Source organism: Bolinopsis microptera, chromosome 4 (genome assembly GCF_026151205.1).
Source record: "Bolinopsis microptera isolate Bmic1 chromosome 4, MBARI_Bmic_1.0, whole genome shotgun sequence".
Classification (NCBI taxonomy): Eukaryota; Metazoa; Ctenophora; class Tentaculata; order Lobata; family Bolinopsidae; genus Bolinopsis; species Bolinopsis microptera.
The window spans coordinates 12,484,309-12,510,749 of NC_087075.1; the positions used below are offsets into that span (position 1 = coordinate 12,484,309).

At 37.9% G+C, this 26,441-nt stretch overlaps 3 protein-coding genes across 4 annotated transcripts in view; all 3 read left to right on the top strand.

The window, feature by feature from the left end:
• LOC134814232 (zinc finger and SCAN domain-containing protein 2-like) overlaps nucleotides 1–26,441 on the top strand; it is a 55,036-nt gene that overhangs the window by 11,906 nt on the left and 16,689 nt on the right. Inside the window, exons 2-4 of one of the 2 annotated variants that reach the window (XM_063822307.1) lie at nucleotides 20,398–20,471; nucleotides 20,853–21,010; nucleotides 21,549–25,232. The exons of the other annotated variant lie outside the window; for it this stretch is intronic. Coding sequence (XP_063678377.1) covers nucleotides 20,422–20,471; nucleotides 20,853–21,010; nucleotides 21,549–23,692 — 2,352 coding nt within the window. The 5' untranslated portion in view covers nucleotides 20,398–20,421 and the 3' untranslated portion in view covers nucleotides 23,693–25,232. Of the gene's footprint in view, nucleotides 1–20,397; nucleotides 20,472–20,852; nucleotides 21,011–21,548; nucleotides 25,233–26,441 lie in introns of those variants that run through there. 2 annotated transcript variants of the gene reach the window in all.
• LOC134814547 (uncharacterized) lies at nucleotides 2,457–6,736 on the top strand. The gene is made up of 3 exons (XM_063822712.1): nucleotides 2,457–2,563; nucleotides 3,073–3,233; nucleotides 4,280–6,736. Exons 1-3 carry the CDS (start codon nucleotides 2,514–2,516, stop codon nucleotides 6,034–6,036), a joined length of 1,968 nt encoding a protein of 655 aa, XP_063678782.1. The 5' UTR covers nucleotides 2,457–2,513; the 3' UTR covers nucleotides 6,037–6,736.
• Nucleotides 6,881–11,047, top strand: LOC134814125 (cortactin-binding protein 2-like). Its single transcript, XM_063822160.1, has 5 exons — nucleotides 6,881–7,024; nucleotides 7,264–7,399; nucleotides 9,285–9,413; nucleotides 9,780–9,837; nucleotides 9,972–11,047. The coding sequence occupies exons 1-5, from the start codon at nucleotides 6,895–6,897 to the stop codon at nucleotides 10,080–10,082; spliced, it is 564 nt and encodes a 187-aa protein (XP_063678230.1). The 5' UTR covers nucleotides 6,881–6,894; the 3' UTR covers nucleotides 10,083–11,047.

Sequence of the window (26,441 nt, forward strand, 5' to 3'; positions counted from 1 at the left end):
CACCTCGTCAATCAGACGGGTAAACCGCCTCTACACTGGACGCTCTCCAGCTCCAAGATGATCCCCCAACTTCCATGAGCCGCAACCGGACTCGACAATTGACCACAATACTCTAAATGGGGTCTTATCAAAGCTTTGTAAATGGATATCATCACAGATTTTTCCCTGATAATCAGTCTGCTAGCGGAAGCGCTAGCAGACAACGATAAGGTGATCAGGCTGCAGAGCCAGCTGCTTGTGCAGAAGGACAAAGAACTACAGTTGTTTAAGACATCGGTTAAGGAGACATGACAGTGCAAACAACGGTGGAGTCTGGGATTCAGAACTACAGTGCAGCTGTACAACAGAGCAGTGCAAGTGATACGGTCTGCAACAGTAACATCCTGACACTCACAGCTATAATTTTAATCATTGAATCAGTATTTTTATCTATTAACTTATTACATATTTGTGCTCTGCTTTAGCATCACTTGACTATTAAAGTTCAGGCCATGACCTTATAGCCATAAAACTTGTGTTTTGTAAGTTGTCTTCAGTACTTGTTTCACTGACCCACGCTTTATAGCATAATTTATACATTTCGGCCCATTTTATATGTTTGTTCGATTTGCTGTACATTTGTATATATTTTGCTATTTTGTGAAAGTTTAAAATCAAAAAAAAAAATCATTATGTATAGCGCAATTAACAACAGTATATAATAACGTTGCCTTACACAAATAATGTTGAGTTTCGTGACTATTGAAAATGTAGGTTGAAACCTTCTATGAGGGCAATTCTATTGATTTATACATTAAATTAAATTACAATGAGATAGGCAGAATGACTGGGGCTAGTTGAGCTGGCGATGAGCATAATTGAGACCAAATATTCTTCAAATAATTTACAGCACATTGTTCACATTGAAACACATTGTGTGTACAATCTAAAGTGACTTAATTTCAATCTGAGGAATTACAATCCAGCTCATGGAAAATTATACACACATTTTACCTACATCAAGAATTGTAAATTAAATTTGCAAATGGAAAGTTCAATCCATGTACCATGATGATAATATCCAGTTGTCATCCTAGGATGTCATACACATAGTTACAGCTACCAATACCTCCTGAGAGGCCAAAGATGCCTTATTTGAGATTCTGCAATCAAGCTTGGAAAGCAATGAAGGAGGATAATCCTAAATTAAAGTTTGGTGAGATTGGTAAGATGATCGGACAGAAATGGACAAGTTTGGATGATGAAGAAAAACAAAAATATATCGATCCATATGAAGCTGAAAGGGTAGAGTATCGCAAAGCTTCTGCAGTATACCTTCAGTCTCCTCAATATCAGGCTTATCTTGCAGCTAAAGAAAAAAGAAAAGTTCAGGTCGAAAATGCACAAAAGAAAACAGTTACTGGTAAAAGAGAGACCAGGAGTAAAAAAATTTATTCAAGATTTTGAAATTGTACACGAATAAGTTTGTAAAGACTATAGACTAGATTGTAAGCAATTTTCGTTATGGTTGCGAACCAAACGAGTTTTTTATTTGACTTGTGATATTACACATTACACAGTTGAATTTTTATGACATTATTAAATTATTTTACCTTTTTAACATTAAAATTTCATCTTATGACATCCAATTAATTAAACCTATTTTTATTTATTAAATTCTTAAAATATAGTTCAGTAACATTAAACAGTTTTCTGAATACTGCAGTAGTAACTAATAAGGCTCAGATATTTCTTGGAAAGTGACCCATATTTTTGATTAATGACATTGAACAACCTTTCAGCTCAAATATAAGATTGGAATCATGTGCCCCATATTCATTTTCAATGCATGACTTGTCATTTACATTTTACGTACAGTGCCATTTTCCACAAAGCTATCGTGTGAAACTTACAGAATGCTTGTTGCATTAAAATGTGAATGACAATTACAAGTCATTCACATTTTACATACACCATTTTCAACATAGCTATTGTGTGAATGTTACAGAAAGCTTGCCTCATTGAATTTAATTGTACTGGCTTTAATTTTACTGGCTTACAAATTTGAACCTTTCCCCCTTGGACATTTTTATTGAATCTTTTGCAAGATATATAAAGGTCATGCTGTAATTATGATGATATTTTCAAAAGAATGAATAAAAATTATCAAGGGGGAAAGGTACAAATCTGTAAGCCAGTACAATTAATCCATAACGTTAATTAACTTTCTATTTATTCAATGAAGAATGTACATTTAAATGATAAAATATGATTCTTTATAATTATGGCTAGTATAGTATATAATAATAGTGGTAATTTTCATTTAAATTTAATGAAGATTTATATCACTATTTTAATCAAAATTGGCATTAAGGGTTGGCTTATATAAGTCAATTAGGGCAAATATTATCCAAATTTATAACTGAGTCTTGTGATCGAAAGCTGATTTACTTCGATGTTATGAAGCTTACATTATATATATTCAAAACTTACATTATATTTAATTCAGTTAAGGTAATTGCTTGTATGTCAACATGCGGATACTCTCTCCAGAGAAGAAATATCTCTACTACCTGATGATAAGGTGAGTGTAAAACTGGTGTAAAACTGGTGTAACACTCTATCAAATAACGGAGTAGTTCGCTGTTTATTAGTCTCATGATTGAAATACTGATATCTGGATATTATCCGGTTGGAAGAGACAAGGACAAGTGAAACAAGGAAGTTAGGAGTAAGGGCAAATTTTCGGCGTCAACGCCATCTTCAGGCTCAAATTATTTGTAATATAGTAGTGTTGAAAGTATTAAAGTGGTGTAACACTGGTGCAGTGTGACACTGGTGTGACACTGGTGTGACACTGGTATAAAAATGGTGTGACACTGGTGTGACACTGGTGTGACACTGGTGTAACACTGGTGTAACGCTGGCATGGTGTGACACTATTTTTAAAATGTGGAATTACAACTGTTCAGTTTTATTGATAAGTTATCAACGATTCAGTTTGGCAGTAGCTAAATATTATTGAAAATTATGCACTTATAATATGGTTTTTAAAATCATTTTATTTGATATAATTATCAAGCCAATTTTCAGCCAGTTGCACGAAGATGGATATACTCAACAAGCTCTTCAGCTTGAAGTCTCCACAATCCATAGTTCTGGTGCTGTCAAAGCAAGTGACAAGCTAAGCCGCTTATTCTCCTCATGTTTATCAAGCGTTACTGAGGCAACTGCTCATTTCAGTTCCAATAAAGGTGAGATTTATTTTACTCTGGCTCGAAAAAAGTAACATGCAAGTTTTACCCCCTGCCTGTAGCTTAAAGTTTAGCACTGATTCGAATGATCTGACTTCAACTTAGATTTTGTTTTAATACCAATATTCAATATTATGTAGCAAGTTGAAGTAAAACATCTTCAAAATGATCTATTATACGGGGTGGGCCAAAAGTCAGTGTGCAAACGTTGGCCTTAATAGCTCAGTCACTGAGTGCCCAATTGAAATACTTCCTTCTGGTATGACTTAGTACCACCACTGGTTCGAGGAATTTGTCAACTCGAAAAATATTCGCGTTCATTTTTTTCAAATGGAGGTTCATCTTCACATTTATTTGATAGTTTGGATAGTCGGATCAAGCTAAATGTTATTGAATAGTGTTTGGCCATTAGAATTACGTTTGTCCTGAAAGAATTAGAACTGTAGCTTCTCAGATGACCGAGATATGAAGCATAACGAGTTTATTCATTACGTGTGATCAGGTGATTGGTTTACCTAATCACGTGATAAGGTGACCCCGTTAACTACCCCGTTAAACATTATGGGAATTGTTAAGGGTGCCCAATTAAGGTGTCGTGTCACGGTGTCACATAATCACCCAGTCAATTTTGTTAACGAGATACTCAAAATGCTTGATAACTTCGTCATTTCTAATCCGTTTTGCCTCATGTTTTCAGATCATATGCAACATTTGATAATCTACCGTCTCTGAAAAAATTAGGCGTTCAGCATGTTCAGAGAAAACAATATAGGTGTTTTAATATTGAATGGACGTGGTCTAAAATATTCGAATTTTCAAATTTTGACGACGGAATCCTCGAACCAGTAAGTACAGTATGTACAGTAAGTACTGTATGCCATCTGCAAAGCAACAGCTCTCAAATATAAAACACGGCGGAGGTATAAGACCCAACGTTTGCACACTGACTTTTGGCCCACCCTGTATTATATTTATAATCAACTGGAAAATTATTTTCTAAAATAGTCTAAGATTCTTACAAAGTACCAACAGACGAATCCTTTCAGGTACTACCTTGACTGTAAGTGGCCGAAAAAGGCACAATATGTCCGGGGCTAATATAAGAGCAGCCAACCTTGCAAACCTAGCAAAACGAAGGCGCACTGCAGGTACCATTGATTCAACCAGCATATTCCAAGATTCGATCAAGAAATGTGTCAAGTTGGTAACAAATGACCTGCAAAAAGCAACATCGGATATAAGTTCAATATCTCCCGGACCAAGTCCCCTGTCAAAATCAGGAGCCCTCTCACCTAAACAGATGGTTCAAAGGAGTGCCTTGAATAATTCCAAACTGCAGAAAAGTCCTGCAGCTCGCCAGCTTTTTTCCAATCCATCATCATCCAAAGCTCCTTTATCCAGCAACAACCCAAGAACCGTGCCGACTGTGTCTAATTCGTTTTTGAAAGGAATAAGTCTGTTTAAGACCTCTAAGCTACCATCGGTAACACCATACAACGCTCCTCAGTCAGCAAGTGGAAAATCTCCCATTCAGCCAGTGAGCCCTCGATCTGTCACCGCTCAAATACTTCAGCAACAACGCATGACGTCAGACTCCGCTGCTGTTGTTAGAGTTACTAAAACCAACGACCCTGTAATAATTGATGTTGAGGCTCCGTCAACCTCTAAATCATCGAATGCAAGTGGTCTGCAGTTGACCCAGCCTAGATCTGCTCCACTACAATCGGCCCAAGGTATTCCTCTACCGAAGCCACAAGCCCTAACAAAACCACAACAACAGTACCCTCTCCAGATAGGCAGCTCCCACATTAAACCTGTTCTCACTGTTGGAAACACCAATGCATCGGCTCTCAAATCGCTAGTTAACAAGATATCCAAAAGGCCAGTGTTGTCCATCCAAAAAAGGCCAATGCCGCCCACCATTTCTCAACAGAAATCGAAATCACCCCCACAAGTGGTCGTGATAGATGGTCCCAGTCCTGTTAAAACGACAAGTGTGCCCACCTCTACCCTGGTAACAACCTCACTTCAAAGGAGGTCGTTGGCTCCCGAACTGACCTCCCAACCTCCAACCAGTCAGATAGCACCAACAACAACAACCTCCTCATTGAGCACACCTCCCAACCCCTCCCAACCCATCAACGTGTCGGCTACTTTAAGTGCCCTTGGTTTGCAGCCGTCCCGTCAGCCAGCTAAAGGTCCCTCCAGTCCTGTTCCAGCACGATCTGCTCCATCCTCCCCTGTTCCCGCTCTATCCCACCTGCCTGTCCCTGAATCTCCTCCTACTAGAAACTCCCCACTGTCTGTCCCTTCGTCACCTTCTGCTATGAGTCCTCCAAAGAGTGGATCTGCCCAGCCATCTCCTCAACCTGCTAGTGATTCTAATCAATCACAAACTAACGGTCTAAAGTCTCCAAACCCTTCGGAAGGTTCTCCTAGTCCCTCTCTGAAAGAACCTGCATCTGAATCATCAAGGAGTTCAACTGCTGATGAAACAGCGGAGGTTAAGACCGAGGAGTCAGGACCAACCCAGCCCCAAATAGCCTGTGTACAGTGTGAACCAACAGACGACCAGAAATACTCAATACCGGAAACAGGAACCAAAAAACGCTCCTCTACCGCAGGAGAAAGATCCAATGCTTCGTCTGACACGGACTTTCCTTCAGAAATATTTGCTGAAGAAACCCCTGGCCCTGGAGGGAGCAACACGGAAAATGATCCGGAAAAAGAGCCGTTTAAAAGTCCAACATCACTGTCCGACGCACTGCATGCGGCCTCTGATGCGTTGCTGGAGCAAACTTAGTGTAACTTATTAATTTATTTTAGCGGTATTATGTGTCCTCGTGTTACTTGCCACGCAAGACGGCCATGTTGCATTTTTGTTTAGTCCATAGTTATCGTATTTTAGCAGCAAATAAGGGCTTAGGTGCAATGACCAAAGCCACCATGATGCCATTATTGGCTGGTGCCATGGTGACACCACAGTGGAGGATTAGTGGCATTGGTCGTTGCATCTACGCTCGTAAATAAGGTTATTTTGCTGCAACTTATTTATTTCCGTAATTTTAAAGTAATATGCGCAGTAAGCATAGAATTAATACTTAATTTTTGTGTCAATTTTGTAGAAGTGTGCATAATAATTGCTTACACTGTTTACATGCATTCTTCAAATTTGCATGTTACTAAGTATTTTTCACCTGACTTGTTCTAATGGATTTGTTGTAATCATCATTATTATTAATATTCAAGTGTTTTTTATGAAAAGTTTATCGAGAAGTTGTATTTGTAAAGTAATAATAATCTTTACAGAAAATAGTGTGAACCCCATTATTTTTCTCAATAAGTGTTTCTGTTCTCTTTGACTGTTCTACTATTTATTTCTTTTATCTACAAACAGATTTTTGAGCAGAAGGTTGAACTGCCATTTTTAAGTTTACTTATTTAAATCGTATCTTAAATAAAATCGTTTTACTCTTGAATCGTTTTACAATGAATTATTCACGACATCTTCATTCAAATTTCTGAAGAATACAATAATTAATAATTATTGAATGAACATTTAAATCAAGTTATTCAAGTCTAACACGCAATCAACAAGATTCTAACACGCAATTAATAGCTTTATTAACTCCAACATTAATAGCTTGCGAAGTGCGAAGGAATGGCACGAGCAGCAGCCGTTACCAACTACAGCGATACTCAGAACAAGCTTATTTGTGCGAACATTCTCCTGTCCAAGTTTGCTGATGTCAACATTGCTAATGAGGACGGAGATACTCCACTTATCGCAGGTTCGAAATGGGATGATATTGAGCTCTGTGAATCTTGGGATGATATTGAGCTCCGTAAATATAAAATTATAAATTTGATTAATAGAACAATTGATCTGGTAGAAGTAATGCTAAGAAATGTTCAAGTTCGCAGAAATTACTTGATTTAATCAAATGACACGAGTTGAACAAATAGGCATTCTAACGTAATTAGATCGAATCTATTTTTCTAACAGATTGTTATTACGACAATACCACAGCGTTAGAACAAGGAAACACAAACCTACACATTATAGCACTGTTACTCCACTACGGAGCTGACGTATACCACAAAAACAGACATGGGAGGTCAGCCCTCTCCATCGCTATAGAGTCGAAAAACACAGAAATCATCAAGTAGGTTGGACAGATATATCTTATCTTACTAAAAACTTGATTATAAATGTTACTATTAGAGTATTAGATTGGGCATGCTTTATGACACGTGTCAACGATTTGCCAATAAGCTTCAAGCAGCAAATAGCAATTAGGTGTCACGTGTCAGCAAATATGCTTCACCTCCCCACTTATAGTAAATTCTACTTCATATTAGCTATTTTACATTATACTTCAACTCAGAAAATTATCTAAGTTCAAAGTCTAGATGGTTTAAATGTAGAACCCTTTGACATTGAAAAGTACACTGTATAGTTTGCTGTGTCAATTCTTGATAGATAGCTACTGAATATTCACCGCATAATTATTTAATACATACAGTATCCATCCACGTGTAACATGTACACCTCCCTGATACCTGGACTATGATTGGGTGTGATCTATCACATGACATCTCGTCTCCGTCACATGACATCGTCTCAACCAGCCATTCCCTCCATCTCTCACTAAAAGACCACTACATGCCTCCCCAATTACACTGCCACAAGAGGCGGCTCAATTAGTAAAACTGTTCTTACACTGGACAAAGACATAACAGAGAGAGGGAGAGAGAGAGGGGAGGGAGTCAGAGAGAGAGAGCGAGAGGGGGGAGGCCGAGGGGAGATCTTCAAGAGTATTATATATTCTTTCTATTGTGTAACATCATTAGGATAACGGTCGCAACACGTAAGGTTTACATTCGGGCGTTTTAGGCATTTGCATAGGTTGAACTTTATGTGGTGGAGAATGAGCTAATTTTAGGATCAGCTTCTCCCAGGGTCTAAATCACGTGAAAATTTAGGTTTGTCACGTGAAAATTTGGATTTATTGTGCGTCATAGTGGCGCTAATTTGGGTGATTCAACCCTCGCTGTCTAGTTCGTTTTGAGACAAGAGGGAGATTCGGCTCTGAAACCACATTGTCTGTTGTGTAGTCTTTAGCTTTTGTTAGTTCAACTGGAATCTGTTTTACATATGCACACCCCATTACCCCTTGTACAGAATAGGTTTGTTTTATTTCTTTATTTGTGGCCCGCTACTAGGTTTGTTTTACACGCACGTTACCTGTCTGATTCTCGTACGTACTGTAGTTCGACACGTAATGTAGTTCGACAACTTAAGTTCTCCAAATTTTCATCCCTGTCGAACTAAATTACAAATTTTATCTAAATGAATATCCTTTCGCAGTTCTCTTCTCTACTTCAGTACGTGCCGAACTACTTTTGTTTCACTTGTGCACCGCTAGTAGGTTTGGACATGGGCTGGTTTTCCTTTGCCCATCTTACAGAAGAACAGAATTGTGAGGACATGTTAATTGGTATGCGGCCTGATGTATTTGGTCGCTATTTGTGCGAGAATATTACGTAACTGTACTAGAACATGACCCATTTTCATTTGTTTTCTTTTATATGCAATGCCATTTTCTTACGCATCCTTACTCCTTACTCCTTACTCCTTACTCCTTACTCCTTACTCCTACCTCCTTACTCCTTACTCCTACCTCCTTACTCCTTACTCCTTACTCCTTACTCCTTACTCCTTACTCTTTACTCCTTACTTCTTACTCCTTACTCCTACCTCCTTACTCCTTACTCCTACCTCCTTACTCCTTACTACTTACTCCTTACTCCTTACTACTTACTCCTTACTCCTTACTCCTTACTCCTTACTCCTACCTCCTTACTCCTTACTCCTTACTCCTTACTCCTTACTCCTTAATCCTACCTCTAGCTTCACCCATGTTATACCCCTCACTATCTAAACTAGCTCCTTTCCCTCCCATGTATGTTCCCCAAGGTCTATCTCATCCGCCCCATGGCCATGATCACGTGATTATATACCTCTTTCTAACCCAATATCTCCCCCAGACTCCTGGTAACAGGACGGAACATCCCCCAGTGGGCCTACGATGCGATAACAACCAGTCTAACAGTGGAAGAGAGTATAGAACTACTGGATCTGTCCAGTAACATACCCAGCCTCTACAATCTGTCCAGGTAAATGTGATAGTATTTTGTGGGGGGCGGGGGGGGGGTGGGGTATATGGGAATGCTTTAATTGGTTTTGGAATGAATTTAATTGTAAGGTCCCCCATAAAAACTAATAAGGTCCCCCATAATACCCCAAAATACCCCTTGGCTTTTGGTCTTTGTGGTGTTACAGCTGCTTACGAACATTATTGAACGAGGACTCAGGATTTAGATTCTGTTGACACGGTTGATACATCTTTATTTTTGTGTGCGTCATGAATGTCCGTATCTTGGTAAAATCCTTCAAGAGGCTGAGGGAAAGATGTTATTTTGGAAAGTCAGGTGGAGGATTTAAATAAACATAATCACGGGATAAATAACATTAAATTTCAGATTAGCAGTAGTGAAAGACATGCAAGAAAATGTGCACAACGTCGAACAAAAAGAGCTGGTCAGTTACTCAACTTTATAATTTAATATCGCTCTGGTTTACATGGGCGAATTATTTGCTGGAAACAAACCTCACATTTGTTTAAAATGTTTATAAATACTTAATCATAATGATAACCAAACATTACTTTTCAGGATGTAATAAACCATCTTCTAACAAAAGGAGACGATGAAATACTGGAAACTGTGTCTAAGTACCCCGCCACGGTCTTCACCCCTCGCAACCGAGCTCCTATAGCTAGATGAGATGGTTACTAAGTAACCAATGGTTACCAAGTAACCAATGGTTACTAAGTAACTGTTCCCATGATGATGAGAGATAGATTATACCAACCTGGTGGCTATGTAGATGAGTTATGGCTGAGCAAAGTGCTAATTATTGACGGGGACAAATTTACCTGGGCAGTAATGATTCTGTACACGAGATATTAACATTGGTTGCTAGTACAATGAGCTGAGAAAATTAAGCTTGGGTCATATTTGCCATTTTTTTCAAGCATACCTTATATTTCAAGGTAGGTCATCACGTGGTACTATTGAATGGCCGGCTATTCCAGTGGCACTGTTTTAGTGGCATGGTGTGCTGTGTCCACTGTTTTCAGGATGGTTACTGATAACACAGGATGTCTTACTGAAATGTGAAACTTTGTGTTCTATTCGTTTACATTCCTAGCTCTTCACAGTATTCGTTTTCATTATAAGTTCTGTTTTTGAGCCTGTTTTTAAGGTAAGTTGTGGTGTTTTTGCCATTGTTTGCTGCCGAGTGCCGACTGCTTATCTGTTGTCTTATCTCGTTTCTGTGCCGACAGTACAGTGTCGCCTCCCTATGATAACCGACATTTATCATCCCAAGGAAATGGTAAAATATCGTTTTAAAAGGTCGTCAGAAAAGGTACTTCTTCAACTTACACTGTTGTTTCGTGAGAGTGTGCCTTGTGTGCCAGATGTTATCATTTACTTAAAGTCTTTATTGGCCGATTATAGTAAATACTTCAAATGTATCGATTATAATAATTATAGATTGAAACCTGATACACAACGCAATGCCGATAATACCGTTTAATTCTAGACTTTAAATTTTACAGACTTGGAAATAATTAAACAAATTTACGGCTCAGTTTTGTCTAGATTTTAAACATCATCATCGTTATCTTCAGTTAACTAGTTTAAGTATAATGTTAAAGTCCAGACGTTTACTATTACATAGTCCTAAAGAACAAAATTCCATAAAACAGGTATCGGTTCACGGTTGTTCAGAAATTTGAATAATTTAAGCCTATGGAAATTTTATACATTATAACATGTTGGAATAAGCTTATGACTAGCAATACAAGAAACTGTCATGATATAATTTGCTCAATCAACTTGAAATATAATATGCAATCAGAGGGCATCTTACTTAGTATGTTTTGCAAATACACATAATATTGCTGCGTGATTTACCTACGTTAAGACTTATTAGCATATTATAATAACTGTATATATATATATTATATAAGTTGTTCTGCTGTTTCATGGCTTTACAGCGGCGTTGTACTTGCAATCCGTACTCCGCAAGCAATCCATGTTTTAGTGTACATACCGACCAGTTCATGTTTACTCAGTTCACTGGAAAGTTAGTTCGTACTTTGAGAGCTAATCCAGCATTCCTACACACAAAAAGAATAAGTGATTAAATGATAATGTTATATAACATTTAGTATATACTAAATTGGCTACAGCAGCAGCTACAGAATAAAAGTTTACTAACAATGACAATGCTATTTCAACATGAAAGAAGATACAGACGTTAGTTACTTACTTACAGATCGGATATATTATACTAATTACATTTAACATTGTTTAATAATTGTTTGCTAGACGAGAAGAAAGCCTAAGTTACTGCTTCAGTATCCGATGAGGGGGGACCATAGAAACAATAAGAAACAGATGCGGAATTTAACCATACTTCCAATTAGTGCAGTTTAATCTGTGTTTTCTGTATATGTTTTAATAACGTGAAAAGTCGGTACACTGCAGTTGTGTTATGTGTATATGAGTCAGTCTTATTTGTTGGTTGTTCTAGTTCTACAGTTCCCAGAATATAGTGTATCTAAGTCTAGACTTACCGTTATTGTTATTCAATCTTTAGTATTTAACTTGCGTGGTTCCTTGGCCGTGGAAACTATGAGGAGAATATTATCAGATAATTTAGATGAAACAATCCTAGATTGGGTTTCCTGTAAAGAGCAAATGAACTGTGAAGGAGCTATTTTGGGGTCTCCTGAATTCGACCCCTCCTGTCAAATTATCCCCGGAATCCAATTCAGTTTCGTACACCTGACTTGTGTCATACCCGCTTTTGGACACATTCCAGTACAGTATGATAATATGTACGTGTATGAATATCAGTAATTGAGTAGAGGGGTGCCAGATTTAATCTAATAGATCAGATCATCTGTAGACACATCCTCACTTTGATAATGCTCATTTAGCTCTAACAGCACTAGCAAAATCGAATTCCATTCCACCATAGATTTCTAATATTAGTTATTATACGAAGGAGCAGGGACCAGGGCCAGGGTTTTGCCGATTTAAAGGAAAAATGCTAATAATGTGAATCTTACACGTGATTACATAATTACATAATTACATAATCACACGCACATTATTACACATTATCACACATTATGACAAGTAACAATACCTACACGTGTACACACCAACCTGATACAAAGAACTCCACACTGTCTGTTTTCTGAATACCTACAGTTGAGACAGACTGAGAACAGATCACTTTCCGTAGTGTCTAGTATTCTGATATACACACGCTAACATTCTGATACACTAGCTAACATTCTGATACACTAGCTAACATTCTGATACACTAGCTAACATTCTGATACACTAGCTAACATTCTGATATACACTAGCTAACATTGTAGTACACTAGCTAACATTCTGATACACTAGCTAACATTCTGATACACCAGCTAACATTCTGATACACTAGCTAACATTCTGATATACACTAGCTAACATTCTGATACACTAGCTAACATTCTAATACACTAGCTAACATTCTGATACACTAGCTAACATTCTGATACACTAGCTAACATTCTGATACACTAACTAACATTCTGATACACTAGCTAACATTCTGATACACTAGCTAACATTCTAATACAATAGCTAACATTGTAGTACACTAGCTAACATTCTGATACACTAGCTAACATTCTGGTACACTAGCTAACATTCTGATACACTAGCTAACAGTAACATTCTGGTACACTAGCTAACATTCTGATACACTAGCTAACATTCTGATACACTAGCTAACATTCTGGTACACTAGCTAACATTCTGGTACACTAGCTAACATTCTGGTACACTAGCTAACATTCTGGTACACTAGCTAACATTCTGGTACACTAGCTAACATTCTGATACACTAGCTTACATTCTGATACACTAGCTAACATTCTGATACACTAGCTAACATTCTGATACACACGCTAACATTCTGATACACTAGCTAACATTCTGGTACACTAGCTAACATTCTGGTACACTAGCTAACATTCTGATACACTAGCTAACATTCTGATACACTAGCTAACATTCTGATACACTAGCTAACATTCTGATACACTAGCTAACATTCTGATACACTAGCTAACATTCTGATACACTAGCTAACATTCTGATACACTAGCTAACATTCTGATACACTAGCTAACATTCTGATACACTAGCTAACATTCTGATACACTAGCTAACATTCTGATACACTAGCTAACATTCTGGTACACTAGCTAACATTCTGATACACTAGCTAACATTCTGATACACTAGCTAACATTCTGATACACTAGCTAACATTCTGATACACTAGCTAACATTCTGATACACTAGCTAACATTCTGGTACACTAGCTAACATTCTGGTACACTAGCTAACATTCTGATACACTAGCTAACATTCTGGTACACTAGCTAACATTCTGGTACACTAGCTAACATTCTGATACACTAGCTAACATTCTGATACACTAGCTAACATTCTGATATACACTAGCTAACATTCTGATACACTAGCTAACATTCTGGTACACTAGCTAACATTCTGATACACTAGCTAACATTCTGGTACACTAGCTAACATTCTGGTACACTAGCTAACATTCTGATACACTAGCTAACATTCTGGTACACTAGCTAACATTCTGATACACTAGCTAACATTCTGGTACACTAGCTAACATTCTGGTACACTAGCTAACATTCTGATACACTAGCTAACATTCTGATACACTAGCTAACATTCTGATACACTAGCTAACATTCTGATACACTAGCTAACATTCTGATACACTAGCTAACATTCTGATACACTAGCTAACATTCTGATACACTAGCTAACATTCTGATACACTAGCTAACATTCTGATACACTAGCTAACATTCTGGTACACTAGCTAACATTCTGATACACTAGCTAACATTCTGATACACTAGCTAACATTCTGATACACTAGCTAACATTCTGGTACACTAGCTAACATTCTGATACACTAGCTAACATTCTGATACACTAGCTAACATTCTGATACACTAGCTAACATTCTGATACACTAGCTAACATTCTGATACACTAGCTAACATTCTGATACACTAGCTAACATTCTGATACACTAGCTAACATTCTGATACACTAGCTAACATTCTGATACACTAGCTAACATTCTGATACACTAGCTAACATTCTGATACACTAGCTAACATTCTGATACACTAGCTAACATTCTGATACACTAGCTAACATTCTGGTACACTAGCTAACATTCTGATACACTAGCTAACATTCTGATACACTAGCTAACATTCTGATACACTAGCTAACATTCTGATACACTAGCTAACATTCTGATACACTAGCTAACATTCTGATACACTAGCTAACATTCTGATACACTAGCTAACATTCTAATACAATAGCTAACATTCTGATACACTAGCTAACATTCTGATACACTAGCTAACATTCTGGTACACTAGCTAACATTCTGATACACTAGCTAACATTCTGATACACTAGCTAACATTCTGGTACACTAGCTAACATTCTGATACACTAGCTAACATTCTGATACACTAGCTAACATTCTGATACACTAGCTAACATTCTGATACACTAGCTAACATTCTGATACACTAGCTAACATTCTGGTACACTAGCTAACATTCTGATACACTAGCTAACATTCTGATACACTAGCTAACATTCTGATACACTAGCTAACATTCTGATACACTAGCTAACATTCTGATACACTAGCTAACATTCTGGTACACTAGCTAACATTCTGATACACTAGCTAACATTCTGATACACTAGCTAACATTCTGATACACTAGCTAACATTCTGGTACACTAGCTAACATTCTGATACACTAGCTAACATTCTGGTACACTAGCTAACATTCTGATACACTAGCTAACATTCTGGTACACTAGCTAACATTCTGGTACACTAGCTAACATTCTAATACAATAGCTAACATTGTAGTACACTAGCTAACATTCTGATACACTAGCTAACATTCTGGTACACTAGCTAACATTGTAGTACACCAGCTAACATTCTGATACACACGCTAACATTCTGATACACACGCTAACATTCTGGTACACTAGCTAACATTATGATACACTAGCTAACATTATGATACACTACTACAGTATAACTACACTACTACAGTATAACTACACTACTACAGTATAACTACACTACTACAGTATAACTACACTACTACAGTATAACTACACTATATAGATGGACTATATAATATCTTAACTAGGCGTTGCTACAGTACTGGTTATTATTTAACAAACTGTAAGTCATCATCTATCTCCTGATATTATATAAAATAGGAGGCTGTTATAGCACATGACTTAATTTGGTGTGTCCTGTGTGATGTCATTCAATCAGTAGATTGTAGCTGTAAGTCACAACTTTGTTTAAATGTACTGATATCAGGGGGGATATTTTCACGTCCTCGTTTTTCTGTATCTTTTATTGTTGATCGTGTTTAAAACAACAAAGTTTTCCGGAAAACTTGACAACACCCTAGATCACCATCAAACAATACACAAATATATAAATAAATTTGTACTAATTGTAACGTAAAATTTAGCGGCAGTATCACATTTCTTCTGCGGATACATATTATTACTTCACTCTTAAATCACTTAACCCTAGCAGCAGGTTTGTTATCTACAGTTCTCGTGGTCACATCCTGTGTGTCTGCGTGATTCTTTGTGCGATTAACCAATCAGCTTCCAGCAAATCAGTATCGGCCAATCAGCGATCAGTATCTCGACCAATCAGGTTGCACGCTCGACCAATCAGCTTACTGGATTACACTTGTACGTGTCCAGTGAATATACCCACGTTTATTATCCACTATGTCTGCATTATCCATGTACGTTTCTTTGTCATAAATAAGTCTGATTGATTTGATATTGGTGTTTTGAATTACATAGGTTTCTTTGACACGGTAATTGTGAATAGCATTGGACAATGCGTGTAAATTGTAATGAATCGTATTCTTTACCGACTCGATCATTCATCTTCTCAGCTACACTCGATATTATATGCGATCTTAATTTATTTTTGGTGCTTCGGAATTTGCGGTGCTAATTTTTTGTTGGAATCCTTTGAAAAGAAATCTCTCGGTAGAAATAACTTTATTTATTTATTTTTCTTTGTGATTGAATTGCGTTAACTGTCGAGGGGATGTTGAGTTTTAAATAGCTTAATGATGTGTTTTTCAGCGTGTACGTTACTATCAATAATTTGATTTTAGTTTAAATCATCGTTGTCAACGTCACGTTACTTATCCGTTTTGTAATACGTCCACTCCTCAGTTAACTCTTTATTGTTCAACCCATCATCTCAATTTTCCCGCCCAAATGACAGTCCGTTTGGCCCTGGTAACTCTTCGACAGTTACAGCCGCCTCTTATCATGCGTGGATTTAGATGTTATACTTATTATCCTACTTATACGGTCCGATTGAAGGTCAGACACGATAATGCTATTTAGTTATAATAATTTGTGTCTCATATTATGTTTATCCACATTAATCATCCCTTGGCACATGTCCGATAAAATATGCAACTAACATATCCCACACTAAACATCATAACCACTGCACCAGCACACCGATAAATTAATTAAGTTAAACACAAAAGTTTATTATAATATTACAAAAGTTTAGCATAATATTATAATAATACGCTTGTTTTGTAACTAGACATAATATTTAACTAACTCAACAACTCGGCACATTACACCCCCCACACACACGGGATATATAATATGTTTTAACATTAACATTGCCTAGTCTGCTGTTGCACTGGTATTTCCTTACATATCAATGATAACTGGAGTTACCGCACATTAGGCTGAGCTTTCTTCCTTTTTACTAGAACTATACTGATAGTTTACATGGAGTTCACGGTTGTTCCGGGTTCCCTTTACTCTTTAAGTCGCTGTTATTACGATAAGAGTTGACTCTTTTCCTGCTCGTTTTCTTGAATATGCTTTGCTTATTTTGGTTGATTTGTGCTTGGTGTTGACTGTTGATGTTACCAGTTACGGTATGTACCACCAAGTTGAGAAACCACGTACAAAGAAAAAATATTGTTAAAAGTTCCTTAACCCTATTTCGTGCTACGTCATTATTGTAAATATCTCATTCTAATTAGCTAGTCTCTTTTCCATGTTTCCTAATTTTCTATTTCCCAAACCTAGAGTTACACGAAAATGATTATATGAAAAAGAGACTTACCTAATTTCTGGTGGAATAAGGTATTTACTTTCCTTACACACCGAGGAGAGTAAATACCTGTCTTTGTGCCAGGGTTCTTTAATTTGTTTATCTAAATGATATGTTTATTTAATCTAATTGATACCCTCTTCTCCAGCTCTGAATCTCTATTATAACTATTATATATTATACTTATTCCCGTCGTTTGGTTGTTTTTTTCGTACATTACATCCGGTAAACTACGATCTGTTGGGAGTCTACCAATCTCTAAATACTTTTGTTTTCTCTTATAGTTTGCACTACTGCACACCACATGCTCTCTCTTCACCATTTACTCTGATCCTGGCTAGTTCGGTTCAGCGTGTGTGTGAGTGTGAGTAACGTTACGGGGAGTTGTACGTGATCCGGGTGAAATATTGTTGCTCTCACATTCTTGATTTTATTCCGTGTTATTTCCGCTTTTATAATATTATATGTGCCTACTTTATGTTACTTTATATTTCGCTAGTTTGGTTGTCTATTGACCAAGCTTTAATATTTTGGTAGTACACTCGTATTCATTTTTATAATTTGTGTCTGATATTGTCCGCTGGTTGAATGGTTACCTATCACCATCCACCATTGAATTGGCGCTATCTTTTTGAAATATAAATTGAGAAATTTGGCCACCTCAGTCGTGTTTATGTTGGTGTCCCCAATGCCATATTTGAGTGTAAATAGTAATACGGGGCCACCTCAGTTATTGTTGAAATAAAGGTAATTAATTGGGCAGTCTCTAATTAATACCATGCCCCCTGCTCCTAACGGCTAAATACACTATAATTATTTATTATACTGTAATTATACGGTAATTATAATTATTTTACACGGTAATTAGTTTACACAACCTGATCCCTGAATTCCACAGAATCAGCCCTACTAGTATCCATCACAACCGCTAAACTCACACACACACACACAGACACACGTACGCTAGTCCGCAATTAGTTTACGTTACATTATACACCAATTTAATGGATCTGACTTCTCTCTCTCTCTGCTTTGTTTTAAACAATATAGCTTATTAAGCTTGTCGATTGATGCTTATAAGTTATAACTTATTAATAATACGGTTGATGCAGAGGTAGTTGTAGCGGAGAGCAGCACTCTGTATGTGCGTGTTTGTTGAGTTTGTTGAGTAGCACTGAGAATTTTTAAATAATCTTTGTTCCACGTCTTTTCCTATAGCTTCCCAGGTTTTACTAAAACTTCAGTTTACTAGGGAGGTGTATGAATTGTCGTTTCAATTTGTAGACTGTGCCAACGCATTGCCGTATTATATATCGCTTTGTTGAAATGGACTCGATGATATAAACAGTTAATTGGGCGATATATATACGCAGATATATATGTGTTTTAGCAGTAAAGTAGTTTAGTATAAGTAAATCTGCCAGGACTGGACCGCTTTTTGAAGCTGCTCACATTTACAGTACTTACGTTGTTCAGCAGGCGTTGATAGAAGTTGATAGAAGCATTCGAAGCACCGTGCAGTCGGGTTCAACAGCAGCAAATTTTAATTCAATATATATAGGTAAATTTTAAGGGTTTCCTGTTATACTATATAATAGTTCTGTGTAAATATGTTATACAATTCTTGTTAGACAACCCGGGAGGTTTGGTTGTTGTTGAAGTTATGTTAAGTTTGTTGAGTTTGATTGGTTTCCCCACGTACTCGTTTTCTAGTATTTCCGGTATACTTTCGTAGTCGCGCTCTAACTTCATACGTTGTTCCGTGAAGTTTAGCGAAACTTGATAAGAGTCGTCAGGAATATTAGAGGAATGAAAACCAGGGGGTTATGTAGTGATGGTTTATTCATTTTATTATGATTCGTTACATATTATTATATTTATAAGGGAAGTTTATTTATAAGGGAAATGTAAATATAATTGCTGTGTATTTTATAGTTAACCCTGTGTCAATTCTCATTGTGAGTCCGCGCCCCCGATATGATTTAATCATAATATACGAAAACAAAATGTCCTTATTTCGCCACACAATTAGGAGCATACCTAATCACCAGGCTAGTATTTAGTCACGTGACTAAGATACGATCCATTTCTTTACGCCCTTATATTATGATTATCCGCTTATTTACAGGATGCCATGATTTACAAAGGCAACTTTTACCAGCGTATTATAACGAGTTCTCGAATGCTTTACCAGGAAAGTCAGTATGTTTACATAAACTAAGTACTAACTCAATTGACATTTAGTTCACATACACAAATGGCTAATGACATGATGGCAATTATAGACTCATATGTTGATCTAATCAACTAAGACTCTTTATCCTTTGTTAGGTTGTTAGAGGAATTATTTATTCCTATCGGTATGAATTGTTCATCCTCCTTCTATAACGAACAAGTTCTATTCAATTATCATTACAGTAGGTATATAAGCTTTGTAGTTTGTGTAAATTGCTGTGTAAAGTTTTGAGTTAGAAATAGAATTTTGTTAAATTCCAGCATTTACGTCTAACATTGGTAGAATGATTTAATGATATGATAATATGTATGTTATGTCGATAAGAAGCCTTTGAATACGTTAAACTACGAAACAGAGCATTTAAGGTGAAAATATGTTAATAGTAGTTCACTTAAAGGCCAGATGAACAATTAACACAGATCAGCCTAACAAATTAATAGCATTTTTAACTTAAATTTCTTTATCATTAACTTGTTAACTAATTCATTAATTAATTTAGCGGATGAAAGAAAGATGATGCGATGGTAATCGAGCAGTTAGAAAAGAAGTATCTTTATTATCTTATTGTCAGGTTAGTAAAATTAAAATTGTCCGTTTATTCCTCGACTTTTGCTCAAGTGGGTATCGTATATCGATAGGGTCGATCCCCCGGCCCCGCCCCTATCCTCCGTTAACGATTCAAACTAAATTTAGTAACCATATAATTATAATCCGCTTCAGGAATAAAACTTTAAAATAACCAAATCGCCTAGTGTATTTATGATATTAACCCCAAGATGGCATCTGATTACAATAAAATCATTTGAAATCATACTCATTGTCTCAGCAGCATTTCTCTCCAGTACGTGTCTTACAACCACGCATAATATCATAATCACATTACAACAACGTCACCTCATAATTATTAAATTAACTAATTATCTCATTAACTAATGATCACATATCTCCACAGTCAGTTGCATCACGACGGGTATGTCCAACAAGCGCTCCAACTTGAGTTGGAAACCCTGCAGAGTTCTGGGTCCGTTAGGGCCAGTAACAAACTTGGATCACTCTTTGCGTCCTGCCTCCTCAGCGTTAACGAGGTCACCAGCTTCTTCAGTCCAGGAGGTAGGTTACGTCGTGTTTTCTTCCTGCTCTAAGTCACGTAATGTTTGGACCAATCAAATGTCAGGGATGCTCCGCGCTTTTGATTGGTTGAGGAATCACGTGATTCGCAGGGAGGTCTCCCATTTGTCAGATTGTTCTATTTTCTCGATCTGTGGCGTCTGATTGCCTCATCTTGTTCTCAAATCCACGGTTTGAGTCTTTTTGTGATAGTTTTTGTTGTACGGCTATGATAATAATCGTGACCTACTTTATCGTGAATTACAGATCTCGCTGAAGCAATCGAGTGTATTAAATAGTTTTTATGAGTACTGAGTAATTATTTGAGCAAATTAACTACGGTACTTTATTCATATTTCTACACTATGATGAAATCTCACAGCTGTATATGGATTTATTTATTCAATCGCAAATAATTTTGTTGAGTAGGCAGCGCTATTAATAGTCACAATATCTTAAATGAAAGTATTTTCAGCTATTTACATTTATGTCGTAATTGTCTGTCAAACTTATCACTCGTTCTACATAATTCCCCCTCCAGATAACGAACCAGTGAAAGCTTCCTCCCCGCACCCAGCCTCTATAATACGAGATGGTCCTGCCTCTATTCGAGATGGTCCAGCCTCTATTCGAGATGGTCCAGCCTCTATTCGAGATCGTCCAGCCTCTATTCGAGTTGGTCCACCAGCAGTGCGACCTGTTCACCAGTCCACTCCAGAGAGCAACCAAAACTCCTCCGCCTCCTCGGACCCGGGGATGTCTCCATCTGGATCTGGGTCTTCTTATTCCAAGTTAGGGGTATCACCCACCCGTGATTCTGGGTTGTCGCCGTCTAGTTCTGGTGTAATGCCCAGTAATAATAGGGGAGATAATATAGAGGATTCTGCTAATGATTACGAGAATTCGAGGGTACTCGTTCCGGTTAATCCGGTAAATCAGGTTAATCCGTCGTCCCAGCAAGCTCTGCAAGAATCTCTTCAGTCGTGTGTGGAGTTGCTCAGCAATGAAGCCAACAATCCAGGTGCGTCAGGAAACGTACTTTCCAAAGACTCCATCACTGAGGTGTTCCAGCTTATCAACAACCTCTCCAAGCTCAACGGAACACCCATCAAGGAAGAACCTTCAGAACCTCCCAACCCGGATGACCCAGACCATATCAACCGGGCGTTGCAGACGTTACAGCAGACCTTGAACGGAGTGACAGCCATGAGTGGAGACGAGAACGCACTGGCAACCCTACCCAACTCGCTGACAGGCACACCAAACATGCTGGGGCTGGTTGAGAACCAGGACTTTAATTTGGTCGAACGGTTAAATTCCTCCGGAGACTTCAGTCTTAATGAGTCGGTGGATTTTGGAGTTGTGAAGCCGTTCTCTCTGGCAGACAAACAACTGCGATGTAGCAAGTGTGACTACCTGACCTTCAGCAAACGAGCCTTCACCCTGCATCTTCGTAGTCATAACGACAGTCCTGTTAGGAAGGGAGATAGGATATCATTCACCAAACATAACTACAGCGGAAACAAGCTTGTTATCCGTCCTTATGCTTGTAAGTTATGCAAATACCGGGCCCCCTCCAGAATCCAGCTCACACTCCACGTACGTACTCACACCGGGGAGAAACCTCACCCTTGTCCATACTGTGACTACCGGACCGCTCAGAAGGGTAATCTAAAGAAGCACATCGAGTTCAGACACGCTAGAACCATGGACAACATCCACTCCTGTAACCTCTGTGACTTCAAAACAACCTCCAAGATGCAGCTGTCCCTACACATTAACCAGTCCCACAAAGACGACGCTAGCATCAAGAACTTGGAGGAGCCTGAGAAACGATACCACTGCAAGAGCTGTGATTTCCGGTGTGTTTGGGTTGGGAGTCTCCGGTCTCACATGTTCGACAAGCATCCAGAGATGATGGACAGATCAAGGTCTGATCCTCCAGAGCACAAGTGCACACTGTGCAGCTACAGTTCCCAGTGGAGGGGTAACCTCAAGACCCACATGCTCCGCAAACACGCTGACCCAACTCCAGTCGACGGGTTCTTCCACTGCAAGCGGTGCGAGTTCCACTGCAGCACCCGCGAGGAGCTGAACTCCCACTACGATGTCCATGTGTCTGACGAGCGCCCGTACCAGTGCACTTTGTGTGACTACCGCGCAGGTCTCAAGAACACCCTCGACACCCATATGAAGTACAAGCACAGTGACGAGAAGCCCTTCAGCTGCACAGTGTGCAGTTACCGCTGTGTGACCAAGGGACAGCTCACTATTCACCAGAGGAAGCATACTGGGGAGCGTCCGTACAAGTGTCCGTACTGTTCGTACGACACCGCGCAGCAGAGCAACTTGAAGTCGCACGTGAAGCACCGTCATCCTAACCAGAACCAGCACATCTTCAACTCACGTCGTGGCCGCAAGAGGAAATATCCGCTACCTTACGAGGAGAATAATGTTGACATGTTCAACCCATATCCGGTTACCATGGCGTACAATGCTTCGTTTAACTCGGAGTACACTGCACCAAGTCCTGCTGACGAGAGCTTGATTATAAGTGAGGGGGAGATGAACGAGTCTTTCATGGGAAATTCTTCCTCTGCTGTTGAGGAGGGAAACACCCCGGAGGGAGTGATGATGCCGATGGTGGAGCAGCAGGAGGGTGTACAAGATGTTGTTCAGCAGTAGTTGTGCTTCATCTATAGCTTGTGTGTGAGTGTGTGTGTGTGAATGTGTGAATGTGTGAATGTGTGATGGTGCATGATGATTGATCTTGGTTGAACTCCAAAATCGCGAAAGAGACTGGTTGGATTGCGTATTTTAATGGACCCCGGAGGATGGAATCTGAGCTGATCGCTTCAGAACCCGGAAGACACTAGTCCGGAAGGACACGTCAGGTTTTTAATCTCACGACCCGTTATGATTGATTTATATAAGGACTATTTTAAGTGAAAGTATGATCTAAGACCTTGAGAGCTTGGATCATGAATACAGTGTTAATAAACTCGATGGCTACGGACCGGATACGGCTACTATTAGGTAAAACGACAAACGAATCGAACGGTGACAGACGACCCACAGATGTCATATAATATAATTGTATTACCCCCAATACCATCCCTAACGAAATTTCCTAACAGATTATTGCCTAGATTTAAGTTATAAGTTATTGCTATAATATTGATTTGATTCTTTATATACCTGAGAAATACTGTGTCTGTATATCAACACCGCAGATGCATTTAAATATGTTTGCTTATATGATATTGGATGTGTTGAGTTCATTTGCATCGCCATTATGCTGAGTCCCATGGCGTCGCGCCACGTCATATCCTACCCTATTAAATAATGTGGGAGATAAGACCGGTTTCACGTTGACCAGTTTTAATTTAGGAACTGGTTTAATGTGGTTATTTTATCTAAGTTGACAACTTACTTGACCTATTCTTCCAATAGTGTGACCCTTTCTTCGTATATCTGTTAGTTTAATGGCGGTGCAGTGGACGTAGGATTTTTATTACATTTTATAAGGATTTTGTGTGATCTTTAATTATAATAAGCTTATTAACACAAAGTTAACATTTCTTTATTAACACAAAGTTAACATTTCTTTCACTTCACCACATCTCATGCAATACTGTAAACCTCCTGATGCGAATCTTGCGAGATTCCTTCTTCTTCATTTTCCTCATTCATTGTTATCTCTTTGAGCAATCGTTCTATAACTTATTTGCTATTTGATTTCAATTATGGTATATTGATATAATATATTATAATAGGTTATGCATGAAGATGATTTTATAATTGATTGCAATCCGAGTACTTACTAAACCTCCTTCTTAGTACTATTATAACATTGGGATTGATTGGTAAAGCCCACTTAATTTATCAATTAGTGCTAGTATAGTCTATTATGTTACATCAAATCTAAATTTACTTCTCTCTCTCTATATAGTATATTATATTATGATACGTCTCAAAATAGATAACGAATTAAAATAGCTTTATCAATTCTGCATAAAAAAGCGAATTAATTGTCACGATTCTGATTGGTAATTTATATTAACAATTATGATTTATAGTATGATAGTTATAATAACAACAATAATATGTCTCTTAACTCACTTTCTATTCAATGTAGTTTTATGTTCGAAATATTAGGAGTATTTTTTAAGACCGGGGAGTTAACACAGCATAAATGGAATTTAATAAGATAATTGAACACATTAAGTTTTGTAAAATTCTCGCGTTAAATTCTTATACAAAAAGCCTTAAACTCGCTAATCCTAACATATTTTTTCGTGAAACTTAAGAAATTTTTGTTATAAGAAATCGTTTATAATAATCCATGATGAAGAGTATACTTTTTTACTAGTGTAAATAGTTAATCCGATATGAAATTTAAAATAGACTTTACCACAACTGGGTTGGTGGGGAAGATGTGCTTTCACACGTGATAGCTTTTCACAATTTTAACGAATCACCAACCCGTCACCATGGTGACCGCCTACTTGTAGCGCTGTTATGTGCCACAGACCCCCTCCCCCTGCCTCCCCAATTGTAGTGAAGTCTATGAAATGTAAACTGTTCCACTTTTCTACCCAATATATGTATGTTATTCACGTGTTTAGAAGTTTAAAATTTATACCCGTTATAAGACTTATTGTACTTAGCAGTTAAAACATGTGTTTGATGGGGCGGAGAGAAGGGACGCATTGGTATTGTAACTTGATTTATCGGTGAAACAAAAACAACCAAATGTAACAAGATAATTGTATAATTATCCGCATGCGGCCGCATAATTATTTACTTATGCGGTCATGTAATTATGTGATTATTCTATGATATACCAGATACCTTATTACAACCAGTGTTTCCCCACCTCCGCAATTCATCAAACACGTCTGTTTACATCTCTGTTTATATTAAGTCCACTAATCACGTGACTAATCGCGTGGTGTGACGTCATGCCACGTGGTGTGACGTCACACCACGTGACATTAATCACGCCACAATCTTAAGTTTGATATTATCTTTGATCTAACCTCTGTCTTCTTCATTTCTGTTGCACTTCAAATCTAAAACTTATTTAGTTACTATAACGAACGATGAGTGTATAAAATTATGTTGTGGTTATATTTAGAGTTTTTTTGGCATGCCTTTTTACGAGCAGTATTTACTTTATTTTGATAATATAACATCTTGGACTGTGCAACAACATCACCTACATGGTTGATTAACGTTTTAATTAGGCTACACGTTGTGACGTCATGTCACGTGGTGTGACGTCACACCACGTGACACTGATTACGGCACGTTGTGCTTAAGATGATGCTGGTGCTTCAAATTTGTGTTGCGACGAAATTTTGCGCTTCTGAAGCAGATCATAGACGAGTAGGGAGTTAACATAAATTCTCATCTCCTCCATTGGCCATTT